At 41.8% G+C, this 21514-nt stretch overlaps 1 protein-coding gene across 1 annotated transcript in view; it reads right to left on the minus strand.

The window, feature by feature from the left end:
- Nucleotides 1-1615: 1615 nt before the first annotated feature.
- The window catches only part of LOC310927293 (solute carrier family 22 member 23-like), a gene marked incomplete at its 5' end in the record, with an annotated part of 40289 nt that continues 20390 nt past the window's right edge, over nt 1616-21514 (minus strand). The window contains 7 exons of the mRNA XM_083889587.1: nt 1616-3406; nt 3990-4113; nt 5397-5429; nt 6248-6483; nt 8579-8681; nt 14313-14440; nt 16371-16539. Coding sequence (XP_083745713.1) covers nt 1819-3406; nt 3990-4113; nt 5397-5429; nt 6248-6483; nt 8579-8681; nt 14313-14440; nt 16371-16539 — 2381 coding nt within the window. The 3' untranslated portion in view covers nt 1616-1818. The remainder of the gene's footprint in view (nt 3407-3989; nt 4114-5396; nt 5430-6247; nt 6484-8578; nt 8682-14312; nt 14441-16370; nt 16540-21514) is intronic.

Genomic DNA, 21514 nt, shown 5'->3' on the forward strand with positions numbered 1-21514 from the left:
ATAGTATACTGTACAGATAAGTTTTATTACATTTGAAATGATGAGACATCATTTTGTTGGCTCCGACGTTTTTACAGTACAGTGTAAGAAGTATTATTACTTATCATCATCATCATTATTATTATTATTATTATTATTATGAAGATTGTTGTAAACAGTAGTCTATCCATAATCACACATCTTTCTTAGACAAATGTCACAACCTGCGATGTATGAAGCTGTCAAGTTACACAAACACACACACACACACACACTGCAGTTAAGTCAAGTATAATGTCGTCCATGCGTCGACGTGGACCTCAGAAGACATAGTGCCTCCTTAAGAAAGACTCTGCCGCTTTACAATCACTAATGAGTGTATCTATAAATAAGGATTTGACCTGTGATGTTGATAAACGTATGAAATATTGCATTATTATGGTAAACTCAGTTTGCGCATGAAGAAACTGACATACAGTACTTTAAATCCATGATTTGGAAAACACACTGAAGGTTGGTGATGTGACAGTTGCCATCCACGGGTTTAATTTAAAAAAATAGCTTTGTGTCTTGTTTTTTTTGTTTTTTTCTTCGTAACGGTTTGCTCGTTGTTTTCACAATTTTTTTTGTCATGCTTTGTCCCCTTACTGCGAAACATGAAGGTGCCACAAATACTGTTAGAATGAAGTACAGCCTTGTACAATAAGGACACGCTTAGTATGGGAGATCGTTCAAAATAATACTTTTGTTTGAGATTAAAAAAAAAAAAAGAAAAAGAAAAAGATCAATCAAGCTCAACAGCTAATTATGCATTTACAATATCACATTTACAAAGAAAAGCATTTGCATACCATAAATTTAATTGACTGAAACGACTGGAAAAATAAGTTTCTTCATACCGACAAAATATGGGTACGTTCTCCCAGCCTAATGTCACTTTCCAATAAAATGTGAACCACGTATTTACGAAAGCAGTTTAGTACAATTAATCTCTCAATTGTCAGAATTAATTTAATTCTTAATTAGTATTTTCGAAATAAGCCTTATCTAAATCACTTGAATCCACATACATTCAATGGCAGGGGACTGCTACACGGTATTTCTCAAAATACTGTGTCAATACAAATGCTTTAGCACTGTGTCTACATTTAATTTTGGTCAGAGTAGTTTTTGGCATTGTCTTTAGAAAAAAAAAAGAAAAAGAAAATCACTCCCAATTTGGATAGCTTTGTTTTTCTTATAAACAGTAAGAGTACTGTAACATTCAGATTTTCTAGCCCACACAGGTAAAGCGATTTGATTTTTATTTTTTTTTCAAATATGTGTTAAGACAGACATGATATTTGAGCAAAAGCACCTGTGATTAGACGCGTTTTGTTTTTTGTTAGCATCGTTGCATGTCTCGGCCCTGATGACACGTCTCAGTGATTGTAGGTATGGTTGTGAGTCTCTTTAAAATGGCAAACTGTAATCTCCCCCCGCAGTTCGGTTGCAACAAAATAGTTTTATAGGCTGGTGAATTCCAGTGACGTTCAAAAAGAGCAGAAGATACTGTCACATTGTCACAAACCAGCCTCTGGCACTCTCTCACTTGGTGGGCTCATTTATTGGCTAAATGCAGGAAAAGGGGAGAAGGGGCAAGGGAAGGGGGGGGGGGGGGGTCATTGAGAAACATACAACAATCGAGTAACACATATCTACTCAACTCCAGGTGGTGACAGTCTTCGTTAAATATCTGAAGTCTGAGCAGGATAGTTCTTGCCCCTCTCCCTTCTCTCTGGCAATAGTTAGACGTGGGCCGCCGTGAAAGCTTCTTTTTTCCTGTCCTGCAGCTCCACATCACGACAAAGCCAAGCTGTTGGCAATGTTGTTCTCTATGCTGGCACTGTCCGTGATGGGGAGGACACCAGAGTCTATGGGGGAGGACACGGTGTAGTCCATTAGGGAGGAGGGGGTCGCTTCTGTCGACGCGGAATCCGTGACGGAAGATGGCGCCGTGTCTAAGGCGAGGGAGGCGGCTGAACCTGGTACAGTGTCTGTAACAGTCAGTGTGGCTGATTCTGGAGCGGAGCTATGCACAATGTCTGTGATGGGGAGGATGGTAGCAGACACCGCAGTGGTATTGACAGTATCTGTGAGGGGGGGAGTGGGAGAGTTCTCTGAGGGCAAATGGTCTGAGTCAATGGGTGGTGGTGGAGTGGCTGAAGGGGAAACGGTGATTTGGCTCGGGGGAGAAGGAGGAGGAGGAGATATATCATTAACAGGGGGGGGAGTAGACTCTAACTCTGACGGCTGGGAGTCTATAACAACGGGTATGGGAGAGTCTCTAGGTGAAGGAGGAGGAGATGGAGATTCATCTCCTATTTTTAACTGGATGGGGATGTCAGAGTGTGTGCTAATGGAGGGTGGAGGGTCAGTGGAAATGTTGCAGTCTGTTATAGGAACTGGAGAGGGAGCAGGGGATGGAGGCAGGCTGTCATGCATGGATGGAGTAGGGGAGTCACGGGGAGTAGTAGTAGTAGTAGGAGCTAAAGTGACACGAGTGTCCTCTGGCGACGTCGGGTCAAATTCCATGGCGATGGTGTCAATGTCAGTGAATACAGGGTTCGGGGATTCCAGCGTGGAGGTCGGTGGCGGCTCGATGACAGGTGTGACCATTAAGGAGGTGGGCACGGTTTCAGGGACAGGCGGAGTCGAGGAGCTCAGTGACGGGGCAGGAGCAGCAGCGACTGATTCTGTTGAAGAAGACGGAGCAATGTCACCGATTTCAAGAAGGGCGGAATCTTTCGCGGGCTCCAGAGAATCCTGAACTATTGCTGGAGGTTCTTCAGCGCCCGTCAGGAGCGGGTCTGTGACGCACGGTGCTTTGTGTAAAGGAGTGGAAGACAGCAGGTGTTCTTTGCTGGCACATATGATGTTGTCCCTGCCCACGGCTGTGAGGGAGGTTGTGGATAAAGACGACACTGACCGGCTGTTGGGGTCTTTAAGCTCAGACCTGCCGCCGTGTACCTCCATGAATGTGGGGGCGGTCATATCACCCACCGACGGAGCTGTCAAATCTACAGCCGAGGAGGCCGTGGAGTCCATGGTGGACACTGCGGTGACTGCTGCTTCGTGGAGTGGCGTGTCATGCACCCTGGTGTAGTCCCTGCTGCTCTCGGACTGAGCCAGCAAGAGGCGCTGTTCCCCCGGTTTCCTCGGAGGAAGGAGAGGTTGGCGACTGTAGCTTTCGCCGTCAGCCAGGGTCTCAGGGAGGGGCTGGTAGCGCGTCTCTGGCAGCAGAAGAATGCAGATGATGCAGATGAGAGTGCAGCAGGCAAATATAATGTGGTGAAGGAAATAGCCCTTCTGATTGTGCAGCTCCATTATGGGTGCAGTCAGCATGCCAAATCCAGCACTGGCCAGGACCAGGCCCAGGCCACCACCCCTGTGAGAAGACGGAAAACACTATCATTCTAGGTACTTCAGGATTAAGTAAATGTGACCTGATAAATCTAAAAAAAATATTAATCACACACAAGGGGATTTGTATAATCTCCACTAGAGCACAGCCTTTTATTCCACAGCAGCAGAGTGCTGCAGTACATCCCTCCACTCTCAATCCTTTTTCTGCCATTCCCTATAGTCACCACTGAATGGCGCCCTTCAAGCACTGTCACCAGAACAATACCACTTACATAACCTCAGATCATGAATATGCAGCTTTGTGTCATATATTCTTCATGGGGGGGGGGGGGGGGGGGGGTATGGCTAATTTGTACAAACCGTGGATTACACTGACAGTGAACAGTCGGCTGTGAGTCAGCAACTCACTGTTTTCGAGGCAGCACCATCTGCCGTAACACCTGATTAATATAAGCCAGGTCAACAGTTTTTAAAAAGAAGAGGCAACATGAACACATTGTTGACTTATCTCTTAAAAACATGAATCATGAACTCCATGTTTGGTTAACCATTTAGTCCCCCCCCCCCCCCTTGTGACGAGCGACAGTGTTTTTGGAGAAGCTTACCTGATCACAGTGGGCGTGATCTCGGCACAAAAGAAGATGCTCAGGTTGCTGACTGCATGGGAGGAGAACATGCCGATGATGGAGAAGGCAATGGAGAAGTTCTTATTCAGCGTACCTGAGCTATCTGCAGACAAAGCAGGAGACACACACACACACACGGCAATCCAGAGTCAGTGTCCAAAGCAGTCAGGAGAAAAGACAGCAGAGCTGGGAATGTTATTAACGAAGCACAGCTACTATTTAAAAGTAAAATATTGTATATAGTATTTATGCTTTATTTAACACCATAGGGAATGAAACCAATAAGAGGAGAAGGATAGGAGAATTGCTTCCATAATTATTTAAAATATAAAAAAAAAAAAAAAAAAAGCAAAGAAGGTGAAATATAACCACTTCCTAGTATTGTAAAAGGAATGTATAGCTGTAAAATATTAGATTTAAAAAGACTATTGTGTTTCTTGGATCATGTGACTGACACGGATGTAACCTGATACAAAAGTGGTTGGATCATTTTCAACAGGCTGAACTGAACAGCCTTTGTAGCCCGGATGTGCAAGTTTGAACTTTTCATGCGGAACCGAGTTAAAGTTCATCTTTAGTGTGTTTTGTAATGAAAACACAAATTATGAAGAAAAGTAGCTTCTGAAAATGGGTATTCAGACCACGTTAAGTATGGTCCGTCTTTGCAGCCACGGAACACCACACAGTTTTAGATAATCTGACCTTGCAAAAAAGTATAATTCACATGTTTATATTAAATATAACTAAATAACTATAACTAAAACAAAAAAAAAAAACAGGAAGTTTCCCAGTACTATTTATTTTTTGATGAGTTTCTCTGAACCAGAGTCGGGTTCAACACGTTTTTTGTATTATAATTATTATTATGTAATTTTACATGAATAAGATATGTTGACATATGGAGATGAGACTGCTCTGTGATCAGCTCTTGCTTCTTACAACAGGGAATTAGTGTGTGCATGTATTGGTAAACAGAGGAGAGCAGTGAGCAAAGGTTGATGCTGAGACTGGCAGCTCTACAACAAAGACGCTCATCGTCCTGGACACAAAGATAAATAATTGAAAAGTGAGTCACGTTATATTCATTAAGATTCTCCACAGGGTTTTGTGGATTTTACGCCTAGTGAAACACCGCAGCGTATCTGCACGCCACCTATTTATCCAAACCTCATCATGATAGTGCAACGTGATGAAGTCGCGTGATAAAAGTCAAGGTTTCAATACGATTCAGATCGTACACGAAGAACGTGATGCTGGCGAAAATGACAGAAGGGGGAAAGATAGCAAAGGCGGAGTAATCAATTATTAATCAGTTTGTCTGCCCAGCTCAGACATCATCAGTAAATACACGACTTCAGGAGAGAAAGAAAGAGATGAAGATCCTACCTATATTCAGGTGGCCACTGTACTTCCCCAGCACTAGAGGAGAATAAAAGACAAATCTGTCAGTGAGAAACATAATACAATAAAATCATATGTACTCAGACAATGAATTAAATCCATAATCAAATATTAAAAAACAAAGCACATGCACACATGTTGCCCCAAAACGCATCACACACAGTGTTACAAAACACACAATAACCTTGACATGTTGACTCCGGTTAAACATTAGGTCTCGCTCATTTGTAACTAGCTAAAATGTACTTGTTGAAGTTTTTTTTGGGTACACATTGACAGAATAACAGAATAATTACAACTCTTTTTTTCACTGGTCAATTACAAACAGCTACAGGTAACACCAATAGCTTGTTTCGTAGAAAAATACATTTTGAGCACGATTGAATTTACTTACACATGTTAAACATAAACCAACAGTTGTGTGGAAACGCACGACTGTTGGTTTCATGTTGATATTGTTTTGGAGTGAGGCCAGCAAAGGGACAGCCAGGGTAGATGTTTCTCCCTCGCTTATTGTCTTCATGCTACGCTACTGGCACTCGGCTTTATATTTAGCATACAGACATGAAAGTGGTATTGATCTTCTCATATAACTTTCAGCAAGATGGCAAACAAGCCTTTTCCCCAAAATGTCAAACTGCCACTTAAATGCAAGCAAGGACTCTGGATGAAATGGAGAGTTTTATGCCCTCCAGTTAAAATTGAGTTTCAGAGCTTCTTGAATATAGAGAGTGCTTTCTCAATATTACGTTATCTATTATCATCGATACGCTCAAATTACACCCGAAACAGGTTGAATTTCGCATGTAAGTGGAATGGAAAATGTCTTCACTCACAATTGAGCAGGCCCAGCTGCAGCAGCGATGCCAGCGCAGTGATGATCATGAACATGAGAAGGCCGCCGCGCCGGCCCATCAGACCCACGGCCGGACACAGGGCCATGCAGGACGCCACTGCAATGCCGGCCATGGTGTAATAGTCTGCATAGAAGTTATGGAACATGGTGGTTTCCACGGCTTCGGGGTCCATCATGCTGCGGGCGAAGCAGTGATGGATCCCATAGCCTGTTAGCCTGCATTAAAGAGCAGAGGGGAAAGCGGTGAGCGGAGTAAAACACAAAAGGCGTATGAGAGAGAACAGTGGCTACATTACATTACAGGATATTAGTCTGGACGGACAACAACAACTCTTCACACAGTCTCCATTAACAACATGTATCTTAGCCAAACTACAGACTAATGACTGAAACAGTTGGCTAAATAGGCAGCTGTGTCCTTGACTTTTCTAGCGCCCTCTACAGCTATAATTTATTATGCACAATGAAGACATTTTATCTACTACTGCAACACGAGTATGAAAAATATCATGTTAATTTCAATACAGAAGACGTTAATGGAGAAAGGAAAGACGTCTCGTATCGGTTTTCAGGCGCTAGCATTTCTTCAATGCTAGCGCCCTCTACAGCTATAATTTTTTTAATGGTGGTTTATTTTACACAATGAAGACATTTTATCTACAACTGCAACATGAGTATGAAAAATCTAATAAAAAAGAATAAATAAAAAGAGACTAATGGAGATAGGAAAGACGTATCGGTATCGGTTTTCAGGCGCTAGCATTTCTATGCTAGCGCCCTCTACAGCTATTATTTTTTAATTGTGGTTTATTTTACACAATGAAGACATTTTATCTACAACTGTGACATGAGTATGAAAAATAGAATAAAAAAAGAATAAATAAAAAGAGACTAATGGAGAAAGGAACGACGTATCGGTATCGGCTTTCGGGCGCTAGCATTTCTTCTATGCTAGCGCCCTCTACAACTATTATCATGTAATGGGTGCTTATTTTGCATAATGAGGAAATTTTATATCTACATCTACTGTACTGTACTCAGTATCAGGTTTCGGCCCAAGCACTATGGCATATTGGCAAACTAGTAATCCCTTAATTATCTCCAAAACTCAGTCAAATCACCAAAAAATTCTTATGTCTCAAAACAAGCTCATTCAATCATATTTACATCTTACTTAGAAAGCACAAACAAATCATTTCATCAATCTGTATTTCGTCCTAGTACATTTAATTTCATCGGTGCTGCTTTAATAACAATGAATCAGAATTGCAGTGAATTCATTTAAAATATACTTTTTTCCTTCAGCCTATCCATATAAGAGATATAAGACACAAGAAGAGGTTAGTGAGTGAAAAGGAAGACCTGTCAAATGTTTGCTCTCATCTCAAAGAAAGCCCATTTCTATGTCGCTGCACACATGTAAACACTGGCTCACTGAGCATACACCCCAAAGTATACACACACACACACACACACACACACATATGCTCATAAAATAAAAAATAAAAAACCCAAGCAAACACTCACACCCTTTTCTCCCGGCTGCCTAATGTTTCATAAGGACACAGCTCATGTAATATTTATGCCGAGTCGGGAGTCAGGGACACGGAGCACAGGAGCAGAGCTAAAGCTGTGTCTGCTCGGCTAGAGATGAGATGAGGTCTCAAATGGAGAGAAAAAAGAAAAGGAGGACAACGAGGAGGAGGAGGAGGAGGAGGAGGAGGGATCCCACTGGAGATGAAAATGAGGGAGGAGCACAAGTGTGGAAGGGCAAAAGCATCGCGGGCCATCGATCAATGCTTTATCGAGCCGCCAGGTTAATAGTGGCATCTAAACAGTACAAAATGGCCTGACCGGCATCGCCTCGCCCTACACTCTCACACATTTCAAAAACACGGAACAATACAGTACAGTAGCAGCATGGTGTTAGTATGGTAATAATTTGTAATATGGAGGTAAAATTATGATAATAGAATCTTATTTCTGATGCACTATGCAACTTGGTTATATCAATTGTCATAGTGTGGAAATCAAAAGATAATATTGCAGTAATAATGTGTTGTTTCAAGGTAAAATCCAGGTCATAGTTTGATAATGAGAATTACAGTAATCCCTTCAGATGAAAATATCTGAGAATCAAAATCACCAATTACAATATTATTAAGATTTTACCTGGTGATAAATATAAAAATAATACAGTGTTACTATAGTATTACTTTCCGATGGCCATGCTGTTGCTGTAAAGTGATGCTAAGTGTTACCCACATTTCCTTTCTTCCTGTCACACATTAATGCCCAAACTAATACTTACGAGTTAACGCAGAGCACGACGATGTTCTTCCACAGGTTTCGCGTCCCGACCATTTTCACGATGCATGTCTTTTTGGGTTTCTTTTGAAGAGCTCTCTGCAGTTCTGGAAAGAAATAATAACAAAATAAACAAATAATGGAGCGTGGTCAGTGCTGGACTTTTGAAGGCAATCTCTAAAACCACACCACGCTGTATATAGAGTATAATAAATAAAATACTAGGTCTGAATACTATAAACATATTCTGACTGGCCACTTCATTAGGTACACCTGTTCAACACCTGCTGAACTGGGCAGCAGAACGAGAAAGAAAGGTGATTTAATTGACTCTGAACATATGGCACCGTTGTTGGTGCCAGATGGGCTCGTCTGAGTAATTCACTGCTGATCTACTGGGATTTCCAAGCTCAACGATCTCTAGGGAGAAAGGTCTGAAGGAAATATCCAGCAAGGTGCAGCTCTCTGGGTCGTGTGTCCCTAACAAAGTGGCTGCTGAGTCTATACAAACACGGCAGCATATGAAATCCCGTTGTCTGATGCTTTGTTTGCCAGTTGTCAACACCAATCTGTGTTTATTAGGACAAAAGGAGCCCCCCCCCCTTATGTATTGCAACCACGGAAAAAATCTGCATGCATTTTTAATGAGCATGTTTCTACCCACACAATCACTGTCCTGCTGCCAGATGAGACAGGTATGACGACGCTTAGAGAGGAACCGCCACGTTTCCTGACAGGGCTCCACCCATGAGCTGCCTCTGATATGTGTGCAATACCCACACTGCGTGTTTTGGTATCAGTCTGCGAGTTGCCATAGCAACACACCTCTGCTTTGTGGTACTGTGCGTCCGAGATGACTCAGTCATGTGACACAGCATTTCACACCACTGCCTCGGGGGTGATCTTTCGCTGTATCGCGCAGGCTTTCCCAGTGATTCCCAGAGTAAGACCCACTCTGCCTAGACTCATGACAACCACTCCCGCGAGATGATCTAATCAATTATTACACATGCATTTGTCGTGTCTCGCTTCTTGACATCATTCGCCAACTCCTCCTCTGCGGCAGCACTAAGTACATTCAGCATCAGTCAGTCAGGCAGGAGGACTAGTCTGTTCTTTGTGTGAATCATAAACTGGTTCACGTTATCTCCTCCTGTGCATGTGCACTCTCACTTTCTAGCTTTCACTTCCTGGGTGCTGTGATCAGCTGTACATTAGCCACTCTCATCTATACCAATAGTACCGCAAGCAGGGCTGGTATTACTACAGATTTCCTTCTTACTGTGCAGATTTTAGAGCTGAAACAATTAATCGATTAATAATCGATTAATCGATTAATCGTCAAACTATTTTTGTCACGACGTGCCAGATTTGTTAAAGGTCCCATGTTATACCCTATTTCTCCAATTTAAACTAGTTCCCTGGTGTCCTAATGAACATGTGTCTGTGACGTGCTTTGGCCAAAACAGCCCTGTTCAGAACGCTCGGTTTAGTAGTATCTCTTTAGGTCCACCTTAAAAATAAAAAAAAGCATGTAAAACTGGGAGCTAACAGCAGTTAGCATTTGGAACAGTGATCATTTGCAGGCTCTAGCAGGCACATTGCCGTCATATATAACATGTATCCACTGGACAGATAAATCCTCTGAGGCTGGAAGTTTGTGTAGAACTCTGTACTGCACTGTGCAGCCAAGAATATAACTTTTTGCAGGCTTCCCGTTTTCGGATGCCGTTGTCCTCGCCAGCACTCTCGCGTGTTTTACGGACAAAGCAGAGCTCCGCGATACAACAATTCCAGGAATTTAGCGTCCTGTGAAGTCCCAACGAGCGCAGAAGTCAACATCGCGTGTTTTATCTCCTGTACTTACACTGAGGAGGACCACAAAAACTTGAGTGAGTCATATTTTTTCACAATTTGCCGACTGGTAGGGCCTCCAGAGTCCCAACTATAAGGATTTAAATGATTAATAAGTAGATTAGGCAAAATATGGGACCTTTTAGTGTTTTTGTTTTGTTTCGTAGCATCTGGTTAAGTTTATGTTTCATGTCACAATTTGGTGTTGGGTTTGTTTTCACTTCCCCTTTTATTTTGGTAAACGTTCAGGTCTTCCTGTCACACTGGCACTTCATCTGCCTTGACACACCTTCCCCTAATTCCCTCATGCACTTCACCTGGTGATCCTCAGTAATCACTCACACCTGCCCTTGATTCCCTCTCCTCCTATATAGTGTTCCCAGTCCCTCAGTCATGTGCCAGTGCGGCGTTTATGCTACCTGAGAAAACCTTGTGTCCTTGTCTGTCTCGCTATTTTACTCAGTTAGCTCAAGTGCTTAAGTTTTGTTTTATTTACTCCTTTAAAGACAAAGTGTTCCTGATATTTTGTTTGTTTTTTCAAGAGGAACAATAAAGACTCTTGAACCTTGCGTCTTGCCTCCGGTCTCGTGCATTTGAATTTGGGTCAAAGCAGTGTAATCGCCGTTTTAGCTTCTTAAATGTGAATATTTTTTGTGGACAAAACAAAACATTCAAGAACATTGTCATTTCCAGGTTTGACAATTACTGATCAACGTTTTTCTGAACATTTTCAAAAAAAAGATTAATCGATTACGAAAATAACTGTTAGTTGCAGCTCCAGCAGATTTGATTTGATTTCTGATTAGATTCAATGCGATATTGAATCATTTAGTAATATTTCCATTTCCACACCAATTTTGCTTGGTTGTTAAGGAGATTTTCACAGAACGAATGCTGCAAATAGTGCAAAAGATGCATCTCTCTAATCTAATTGACCAAATTAATGCACTTTTTTCCCATTGAGATTAAGAACCTGGCCAAGAGAGTCCTGGTCAAGACAGGCAACAGCAACTACAAAACATTCACACAGTTAAAACGATTACATTTTCAAGCATATTATGAAAAACAAGTGTATGGTGTGGAGTCGGCCTCAAGAACTCTCAGTTTGGATTTAAAAGTGCTTAACAAAATTAACTCCAGTCTTTCTGCAACACATTCCATGCAAAAGGTGCAGAATGGACAAAAGCCCTGTTACCCAATTTAGTACAGGCATATGGAACAGAAAGCAAAAAATGATCTTGAGAAGTGAAAAAGTAAGCATCAGCAGTTCTCTGTGCAATTAAGGCACACATGTAGGTATTGAGTATTGCCGTTTAAATGAAAGTAAACCAATGACTGATCTTTAATATGAACACAGTGCAAACCTTAAAAACCTGTCCAGGTTCAAAATATACAGCCTAGAAGCACATCAGAAAGTTTGAAGGTATGATCAAACTGTCCAGCAGAGGGTGCTGTGAGCGCAACTCATTCAAAAGAAGACAAATGATGTCTCATCCAAGCCATCTCTTCTTCATCAAGTGACAAACCACCATCACCATGCACCAATTTCCTGACTGAAATTTAACACAATGCGATTGAAAGAAGGGAAACTGCTGTAAGGGTTGGGGACAGACGGTTCCTATAAAAGCACAAGAGAGGATAAATTAGCGTCTGTGGCAATGCACTTTACTCATAGCTGCCCCAGCACAGTCTCTGGGTGCTGAAATGTGCCGTCAGTTTCTCACTGAGTGCTTCTGCTACAAAGCACTTCTGCATTAGACTATAATGTTAACATACATTAACTAAATTGGTTACGAGTGGCAAGCGAGCCTAGTCTAAGAACGAGTGTAGAGCACCGTCAACAAGGATATGCCGAGTGGACAAAAGCAGCTTTGTAGAGGAGTCTGAGGAAGTGACACCCTGGACAATAAAGCACCACTGCTGTTCCATCATAAATGTTGTTGAGCCTTACTGTATGACTGTAAACATAGTAATGAATTATTATGAGGTAGACTTTTTGTTCTTTGTATTTTAGCTCTCATTGCGTGTAAAAGCTACTAATATTTAGATGGTAAATCATCTTTCGCACGCAACATGGGGTTAAGCGTCTTGCCCAAGAACACATCGAATAATACTAGCCTCACTCTCGAAAACATCTGGACCAGATGATAGCAAATAATCAAGTGTCTGCAGTGGGGAAAGAGGAGAGGAAGTTGATGCCAGTGTGGATAATACTCTCCCAGACAGGGAAGCAAAACCGAGAACTTCTCCCTGCCTTCTTTCTTTCACTATGTATTGATGGCTATATATAACATTTATAGCCAACAGCCCGTTATTGTGGTCTTCTCGTCTCGTCTCGTCATGTGATTATTCTCTGCTGCTGCACTAAAGCAGACACACTTTCTTCAAATGTTGCCGACACACAGAAATACATTTGAATGCCAATACATTTTAAATGCTAAAGGTCACTGTTGCACATGTTTTACACATAATCTCCAATTAAAATCCATTCCTAATGAGGGATTTTGCAGCTGAGAATCATTCGACCATATTCATTCACACTATCCTCGTTTACCGTCTAGTTTCCTAGCATCTTTCCTCTCATTATTCTTCTCTATTGCACACAAAAGGGCAGTGAGAAATAAAAATTCTTCCAAATAGAGCAATCATCAAAAATACAAACCATCAGTTTAAATAACTGGTCAATACATCTCTTGTTCCAAGAGATTTGAAACAGTAAACTTAAAATGTGATGCAGAGGCACAGTTTACATTTTCCTAACACTGCTTGATTTTTTTTTTTTTTATGCGTGTTTGCAATGTGTCTGAGAAACGGCTCTGCAGTAAAACGTGCAATAAAGATAATTCACTAAACTGCTCATTCATTAGGCCCATAAAAGTTTGTGTGGCGCATATGAAAAATGCGGCACATTCAAAGAATTATCAATGCTCGCTGCACATTTTGTCACAGTGTTTCTCTCCACACGCTGATGATCTGATGAGGATGATTTCCGTCTGTGCAATCGACACCTTTATTAAAGTTTTGTAATGTGGACTGAGACGGAGAGAGACAGGTGCAACCCTCCATCATTGTACTGATGTACTATATAGCCAAGTATAGCTAATGACATTTTGCTCTAGAAAGCTCTGCAGCCATGATGTCCCTTAGGGTTTCATGTAAAAAAACAAAAACAAAAAGAAGATGGAGGTAACTTTGAAGACATTGACAGTGTGTATGTAGGCGCACACCCTTAGCCCACATGAATATTTGCTTTCGGGTCATTAACTGTTTACTTTTCAAACTGCTTACTACATCACAGAGTTTACATAAAGCCACCAGACGCATACATTCTCTGAAATTCATCTGACACAGCAACCTTGCCGGTGAGCAATTGCAAAAAAAAAGATTTACTGTAAAAACAAACAAACAGCACTATTAAGTCACATACAGTCCCATATTTGCTGTAACATTTAACACACGGTGGCCTTTGCTCTTTGCCTCTGGCAGGTCCTATGAGCACAGACATTAACAGTTAACAGGGGTCAAAGTTCCTGACCTGCGTCCATCTGGCGCCTGTACACCATCAATGTGGCTCATGTCCACCCATCCGGGCTATAATGAAATTAATGGACCTTCTAGAGTGTCATAATGTAATGTTCAACACCCACTGCTGCCTCTGAGGTGGCGTGTTACTATGGTAACAAGACAGGAAATAGATATAACCTTGTCAATCTGGCTTATTTAGGAAAGCGGCAGATGGGGATACTTCTACACACGCTGCCTTACAAAAAAAAACCAAAAACACACAAAACCACTTACTTAAGACAAGACAGCACATAACACTATGTCCTGTATGTACACAGTAATCGTGTGTCTTTTAAATCAGTCAATGTATGCAGCGTTACCTGTGAGGATGTTATCCACGTCGAGCTCCATGTTCACCCTGTTTTTAGTCGCTATGTGTCCCATGATCCACTTTGAGCGACAGTACTGCTGCGTGGCCAGCAACCAACGCAGTGACTCAGGGAAGATCCTGTCAAAAAAGACAAGGATAGTCAGTTATTCAGTTAATAGGCGGTAGAAAATAAAAAAAGAAAAGAAACAGAATGAAATAAATAAAACCTTCCAAGAAAGTAAAATTAATAAGTGGGAAACTCACTAATCAACACCCTTCCATTTAAGTGCAAATGAGAGGTAACAGCATGTCTTGTGGTTACAAAACAAACTCTACTCCTACTTTCTTCCATCACTTTTCTAATTGGAAGATACCTGGTATTAACTAGTGGGAATCACAGATTACCTAATGATATACGATACAGAATACATGGTCCACAATACGAATACTATCACAATATAATGATTCTGTGATAATCATAATGTTCAACACAACATCAAGAAGTGCATAAAGTCTATGTATTGAACCATTATCCCACTGTAAACTCCCTCTACTGCTGCCAGGTGACTTCCACCCAAATTTCCCTCATCCATTTGGCAGTGTTGTGCAAAGACATCAGACAAGTATTGACACCAGGCAAATAAAAATGACAGGGATCGTTTACTTTAGAGCGTCTTAATCATCAAAATTTGCCCCGGTGTATCGATTATCTTATCACACGTGAGAGAACGTCGATATATCTAGTATTAATATCCATCCTAATTGATCCCACCACATGCAGACAGCACTAAGTGTTTTAGTGTTTTAGGACACATGGCCAAATTTGGGAGCATGCATGGATGCAATCCATCCTCGTGACATGGAAATGTTGGTACATTTGTCGCCACCACTGCTGAGCAATGCATCAAGTCTTTTTGAATGTGGTTAAAATGTTATGTAATGGTGAAGCAGTGTGTGCACAGTCTTTCTAAAGTCCCTCTGTCTGCGTGTATCTCTACAAACATCACCAATGAACACATCTGTAGAGTCAGTCAAGTCGTTAAAAGCATAGTTTTGCTCGCTCGCACAGACACGACATCAGCGTGTGTTTGAACACAGGGTGGGGGAAGCCAGAACTGATCACATGTTGTCAAGGGAGACACATCCTGGAGTGCACATGTTTAATGCCAGGTGTGAACAGTATCACTTTGCATTATCCACACGGGATCGGATGAGTGATGTTCATACCAGGTCTGAACAGGGCCATTATATATTGTAGGGAAATCGGTCTGCAGGGAAATCAGTGTCACAAACGAATAGTTTCACACCATTTGCAGGGTAAAGCCGTGTCTCATGAGTGAGATCAACAAATCAACACATGACTGCCAGCTATTGTTACACTCTTCTCCCGGGTTTTTACTTGCTATGCTCCATTATCTCATGGTAAGCAATGTAAGATCATCCATAACGGCCAATCAAATTAACTTTAAATAAAATAGGGTTATGTGGCATGCCTCCATATTGTCGTTCCACTTCTGTGGATCAATCCTGCATCAGTTGTGTCGGATACAGATACTGCTTTCGGGTGCCTTTAATCATTTCTAAGTCTATTTTGTAGATCAAGCAAACCCTGGAGGAAAGCCAAGGCCTGAGATACATGATGACAATGCCTATATATGTGTTTTTTGTATCGTTTCTGCTGACTTTCTGCAGCGTTGTGGACCACTGTGTGCATCGTTATAGAACAAATGAAGGTGAATATGAGCGTATTTATTGCCGAAGTCCAAGAGTCAGCACTCGCAGTAGAGGTCACTGCAAATGGGTTCACAGTAAGATGTTTGGTTTAATTTGGCTGGGAATTCCCCGCTGTAAAAATGTCCTTGGAGCAAGACTTTCTCCACAGAGCATGAAAATCTGCAGCAGCAGCTTTGGCTTAAAAAAGCTGATGCCATATTTAAGCTATATAAACAATTAATGTCTGATATGTAACATGTAGGTTTGTATGACAAGAGGAACCGAAAGAACAACATGAGACAAGTCTTTTGTGAAGCAGATACTTAGGGGTGGGGGGGGGGGGTTTCCTCCTTACCAGATGTAGGACAGCATCAGCAACAGGGGGCAGATGATAATGGCTTGAAGTACCTGCCAGTCGCGGCACAGATACGCCACCCCAGGCATCAGCAGCTGACCGCCCAACACCACAAAGCTGGCCACCATGGTCATGGAGAAACGCCATCCTGGCAGGCACAGCTCAATCCCTGAAAAAAAAAAAAAAAAAGACAGAGAGCGCACATGTTTTTATTTAGGTTTTTCAATAAAATGCATCATAAAAGTATTTGTCAGTACGACACCAGGAGTGACTGCACTGGATGTGAACCAAAAATCAGAGAAACGGGCCAGAGATTATGACTCAACTATGAAAACAGAATGGCACATCTGACTAGGCGAGGCAGACAGGTCACAGCATGGATCCTGATGATTAGTAGTCTAAGTAAGAGGGCTTAATGTTGTTTCGATGCAACACAGAAACTGAAATTGTATTATTGATGCTGTGACTTTTAACGCAGAGATACACCGTACACGATACAGTGGGTGACCAATGCTATGGCAGCAGTTTTCTTGTTGATACAACAAAACCCTTTATATCACTTGAATAACAAAAACCTCAAACATGTGTTGGTCCCAGCTTCTCAAAGCTGAATAATTGCCACATGTCTTCTTTACACTAGTGTGTGTCGGCATCATAGTGAATGTAGACGGTGGTTATTGTTGCCTTAGAAGGTCGAGCATTTGGATTAGTCCAAAAGCATGCAAATTGGGTCAATAGGACATTCTAAATTGACCATAGGTGTGAATGTGAGAGTGAAATGGTTGTTTGTCTCTGTATGTTGGCCCCTCTGATGGACTTGCGACCCCCCCGCCTTCTGCCCCGTGTCAGCTGGGATTGGCTCCAGCCACCTGCAAACCCTCACGTGGAGGATAAAGCAGTGGAAAATGAATCGATGAATAAATGTTGATGAATGGTAAGTACCTCGTTTTTGGTATAAGAGTGTCCTTTTGCTTACGACATCATAAAGTGGGGCCAACCACACAAATGTCTTTTGGTGGAGGCTGTGAAGTTCTAAAATGGAAAGATGAACTCCACGTGAAGCCACTCTTGAGGACTTGCCTCGCCACAGGAAGAGAATGTATTATTCATCCTCTCACTCACACACGATAGAAGTGCACGGGAGGAAAAACTATTTAGCCCTTACAACATAACTGGCCAAGTCCTCACTTGAATAAAATGAACTATTTTATCTGATCTAAATAAATACCTTGCCTTTTGTTTGAACTAAATAATGGCCCAGTGTTGTAGTGTAAGCAAGAATTAAAGGCTGCTTTTAGGGAGAAGCTACACGTAAATAACGGTGACAAATCACTTTGTACAGTTGTTGTTCAGAAACAGAAGACAGGCGAAGACAGTAGGCCGCTGTGAGAGTGATCCAACTAGAAAGAGGCTCCTTGTATTCATCTCTGTGCCATCAGAATGGCACTGATTCATTCACTCGGTCATTAGCATGCACCCCACACTGGTAGTCAGCAACCACAGACAGTCCAGACCTTTAGTTACTGTGTAGTGGATAGCATTAAATCAAACTGAGAGAGCGAAAAGTAATGTAATCCTGCCTTTACCCTCCCACCTAAATCGTTTGTCCTGCTTCATTCAACACTGTGTGTTATACATCATTATTCCCTTCTTTCCTAATGGGTCTTGTCTGCTTCCCAGGAATGTGAACACTCTCTAGACGGGTCTTTCAAGGTGACGGGGCCAGGATAATACAGTGGGTGTCAGCGGCCACAGTTCATTCCAGTGGAAAAGACCGGAATTTAAATTAGGACTTGCCCCCCTTCTGAGGACATGAATAATGCTCTCTGTTCACGGACACTATCGCAGCTGGAATGACAGAGCCAATGAACGGAGTGGAGGGCGACGGGTGCAAGGCCTGCTGAGTTTGAACCAACTAACCTCGGGATTTAGTCTCTGTGGGATTCCGGAGAGAAAAGTGGCGGTTCACTAGTTATGGACTACGTGAGATTTGACTGTTTCAGTTATGTAAAAGGCATCATGTGCTGGGTAGTACAAAGTAAGATGGGGTCAAATAGTACAAACTGATGCCCATAAATGTCAATGACCATGAGGATACCTTATGAAATTCTAAACTCAACTTCAGAACGAGAACAAGAGGCAATGAAATAAAAGGAAGCCTGAGCTCCTTAGTCCTAGTGACCCTAATCCTCCACAACCCACTAGATCAGCATTCCCACAATGCCCTGCTGCAGCCTGTGTCCTACAGACATAAATCTACTGATACATAATCTGATACATATACTGTATAAACGCCTTCCACAGTAGCCGACCAAGGGATGACAAAACAAAATGAGCTTCTAACTATTAAAACACACATTTAAATGCATTTACTGAGCAGGCTGCTGTGGCCATGACATCATCAACAATCAAGCCAAGAGCTAATTAATGGCGAGGATAATCCTCAAATAGGCTTAGGCTTGTTTGCTGACTTTGGCAAAGTAGGAAAATGAAGAGCACTCGATGGTACAGAGAGAGCGCTACGGCTTTAAGACCTCGTTCAGACCTGGTGTCGTCAACATCCATCCTGAGGGATTCAAACCAAGTCCAAGGGTGAATTCCAATTCCTTGCTTAACCCTCAATCTCAAAAATGCGCTCCCTCTAGTGCAAGTGCTGTTCCGATTCTCAGAAAAATTAAGTTGAGGCCCAAGTTTAAGGGCTGTATCGCCCTCAATATTGAGATTTTCCAAGACCACCGTTGGGAGCAAGGGCTACCCAGAATGCATTGCATGTTTTGACATAATAAAGATGGCGGCGAAAGCAGCGAAACAAGTATGCTACAAAATAAGTATTTTATTTGTTAATAGAGATATAAAAATTATGAAAACCATTGTATTATCTTAGTTTAGGCCCATTTTATGGATTACTTACGTAATTGTAGAGTAACATTTTTTTTTATTTTACGATCTTTTGTCAAAAGCCGGCGCGCACAATCGCTCGTTTACTATCGTTTACTTTTCAATAAGTCGTGGTGTGTGGTAACTGTCAGCTGAATATGTCCGTGGTTGTGGTATTTGTATGAGTATCATCTTATAACTAACTGAAAACCTTATAACTTGACTGACAAACGGATCGTAATAAATAATCGTGACGTAAATGTGTTCTTCTACTTCTTCTTTTTTGGACTTGACAGACTGGACGCAGCTTTCGCTGCCCCCTACAGTCTGAAGACGTATCTGCATTTAAGGGGTGTCCCATTTCTACGTGACAAAATAACCCTCAACACTTGGTTTTGAGGGCCAGTTAAGGTTAAGGGTTGAGCTTGGGGGTTAAGATTGAGGGTTAAGATAGGAATTGGAATTGGCCCCAAGTACAGGCCTGGACTCTCCCAATCCAAATCTGAACAGCACAAACACTCTGGGGTGATGCGAGTACTCACGGGGGCCACATTCCTGCGCTACATGAACACAGTCCTTCATCAGGGCAGATTAGAGACAGATGACATCTGACACATTTGCACATATCGGAGTCGATAAAACATAATTTTAATCTGACAGACAGACCTGTGTACGTATCTGGAGTCACAGCTGGATGCAGGTTTGAGTAATTATACATAAGGCACCAATAGGCACCAATCTGATCCAATAGATCAGATTTGTAAAGAAGGATGTTACCAACTCTGAATGGGACCTAAAAGTGGCCTCTATCAGGAGGAGGTGTTGTTTTATTGACTAGGGTTAGCACATTTTGCATCTTTGCTTTGACTGACACACCTTAGGACTATAGGTTATGGGATGGAGTATAGGGGTGGAGGGGGTCAGACACCTAGTAGGAGCCAGGATATGAAGGAGTGAGGAGGAGGATTTCATAATTGATGAAAGATTTCTCTGAACATCAGTGAAGACGTATGAAGGTGGGGATTATAACCTTATATGAAGTCCTTAAGGCCCATGTTACAATGGGCAATGATCCTCTCTATTTCTATATACTTACTATATTCTCACTCGATTTACCTGAACAGGCTGTACACAGTACGTATTATTTTTTGTGTAAGGTTAACAGGCAAAAGCAGAACAGCTGTATAACAGTTCCAAAGCGATATTTCTAATAGACCTCATACATGTTTTATGACATGTACGACATGACTGCACTAACCGCAGGTCGAACAATGGAGGCCGGCGTATTTCTATGAATGATATATAACAATTGACGTAGCATTTAATGCTCCGAGCAATTGCCACCACAGATCGGTAGCACTGATTGAAAAGGGTAAAAGCGGAAACGATATCCGTCTACTGAAAGCTGAAAACTGAAATTCAGTGAAATATCATTAAAAAAAATATGACATTGCTATATAATGATGGGAAAATCATGACATCATTTTAAGATTTTTGCCTTGCCATACTAATGGCCCTCTCCTCTACACACTTATGTTGCTAGATAGCTTGCAGGTTTGGCTCATCCTCGTGTGGGTGGACAAAGTGAAGCTCATCCAAACCTGACATGGTAGATTGCTGCAGCCCTTTTGTCAATACACGGTTAAACCTCTCCACCCTTAAAGCTGTAGTCACCGATGGATAACGTTTGACGAGACCGAGCTCAATTCAGGCATGTGCTGAACTGCTAATTAGTTTTTGTGCTCCCACGTCTGATTGACGGGGGCCAGTGCAGCACCGTCAGCGAGTAGCATTTCCCTGATTAGGACCAAATGAACCTCGGTTGTCGACTAGATCGAAATGTGAACTCAATCCTCAGTAGGAAATGGCAATCCCATAAAGTAAGTCAAACTGTGGGCATAAGCATAGCCTTGTTTATCCTACATTAATTAAAGTGGTTGAGAAGAGGACACTTTTCTCTTAAGGTCCAAAATCCACCAATAATCTGTCCTGTCTCCATAACAGACTCTAAACCTTGTTTACCACCTATTCAAATGTCACATTTTGACAAAAGGGTCTACAAATGAGTGCCACATGAGCAGAGTGGATTAATAAAGAAGTTTTGGACTGTATTGTATGTAACTCAATTGTACACCTGTTCAACTGCACAATAACAAATCTGCAAATCACATGGCAGCAAATCACCGTTCAATAGTTTGGGGTCACTTAGAAATGTCCTTATTTTTTGAAGGAAAAGCACTTTTTTTCAATGAACACAACGTTAAATG

Source organism: Microchirus variegatus (genome assembly GCF_963457635.1).
Source record: "Microchirus variegatus genome assembly, chromosome: 5".
In the NCBI taxonomy this organism is placed as follows: domain Eukaryota; kingdom Metazoa; phylum Chordata; class Actinopteri; order Pleuronectiformes; family Soleidae; genus Microchirus; species Microchirus variegatus.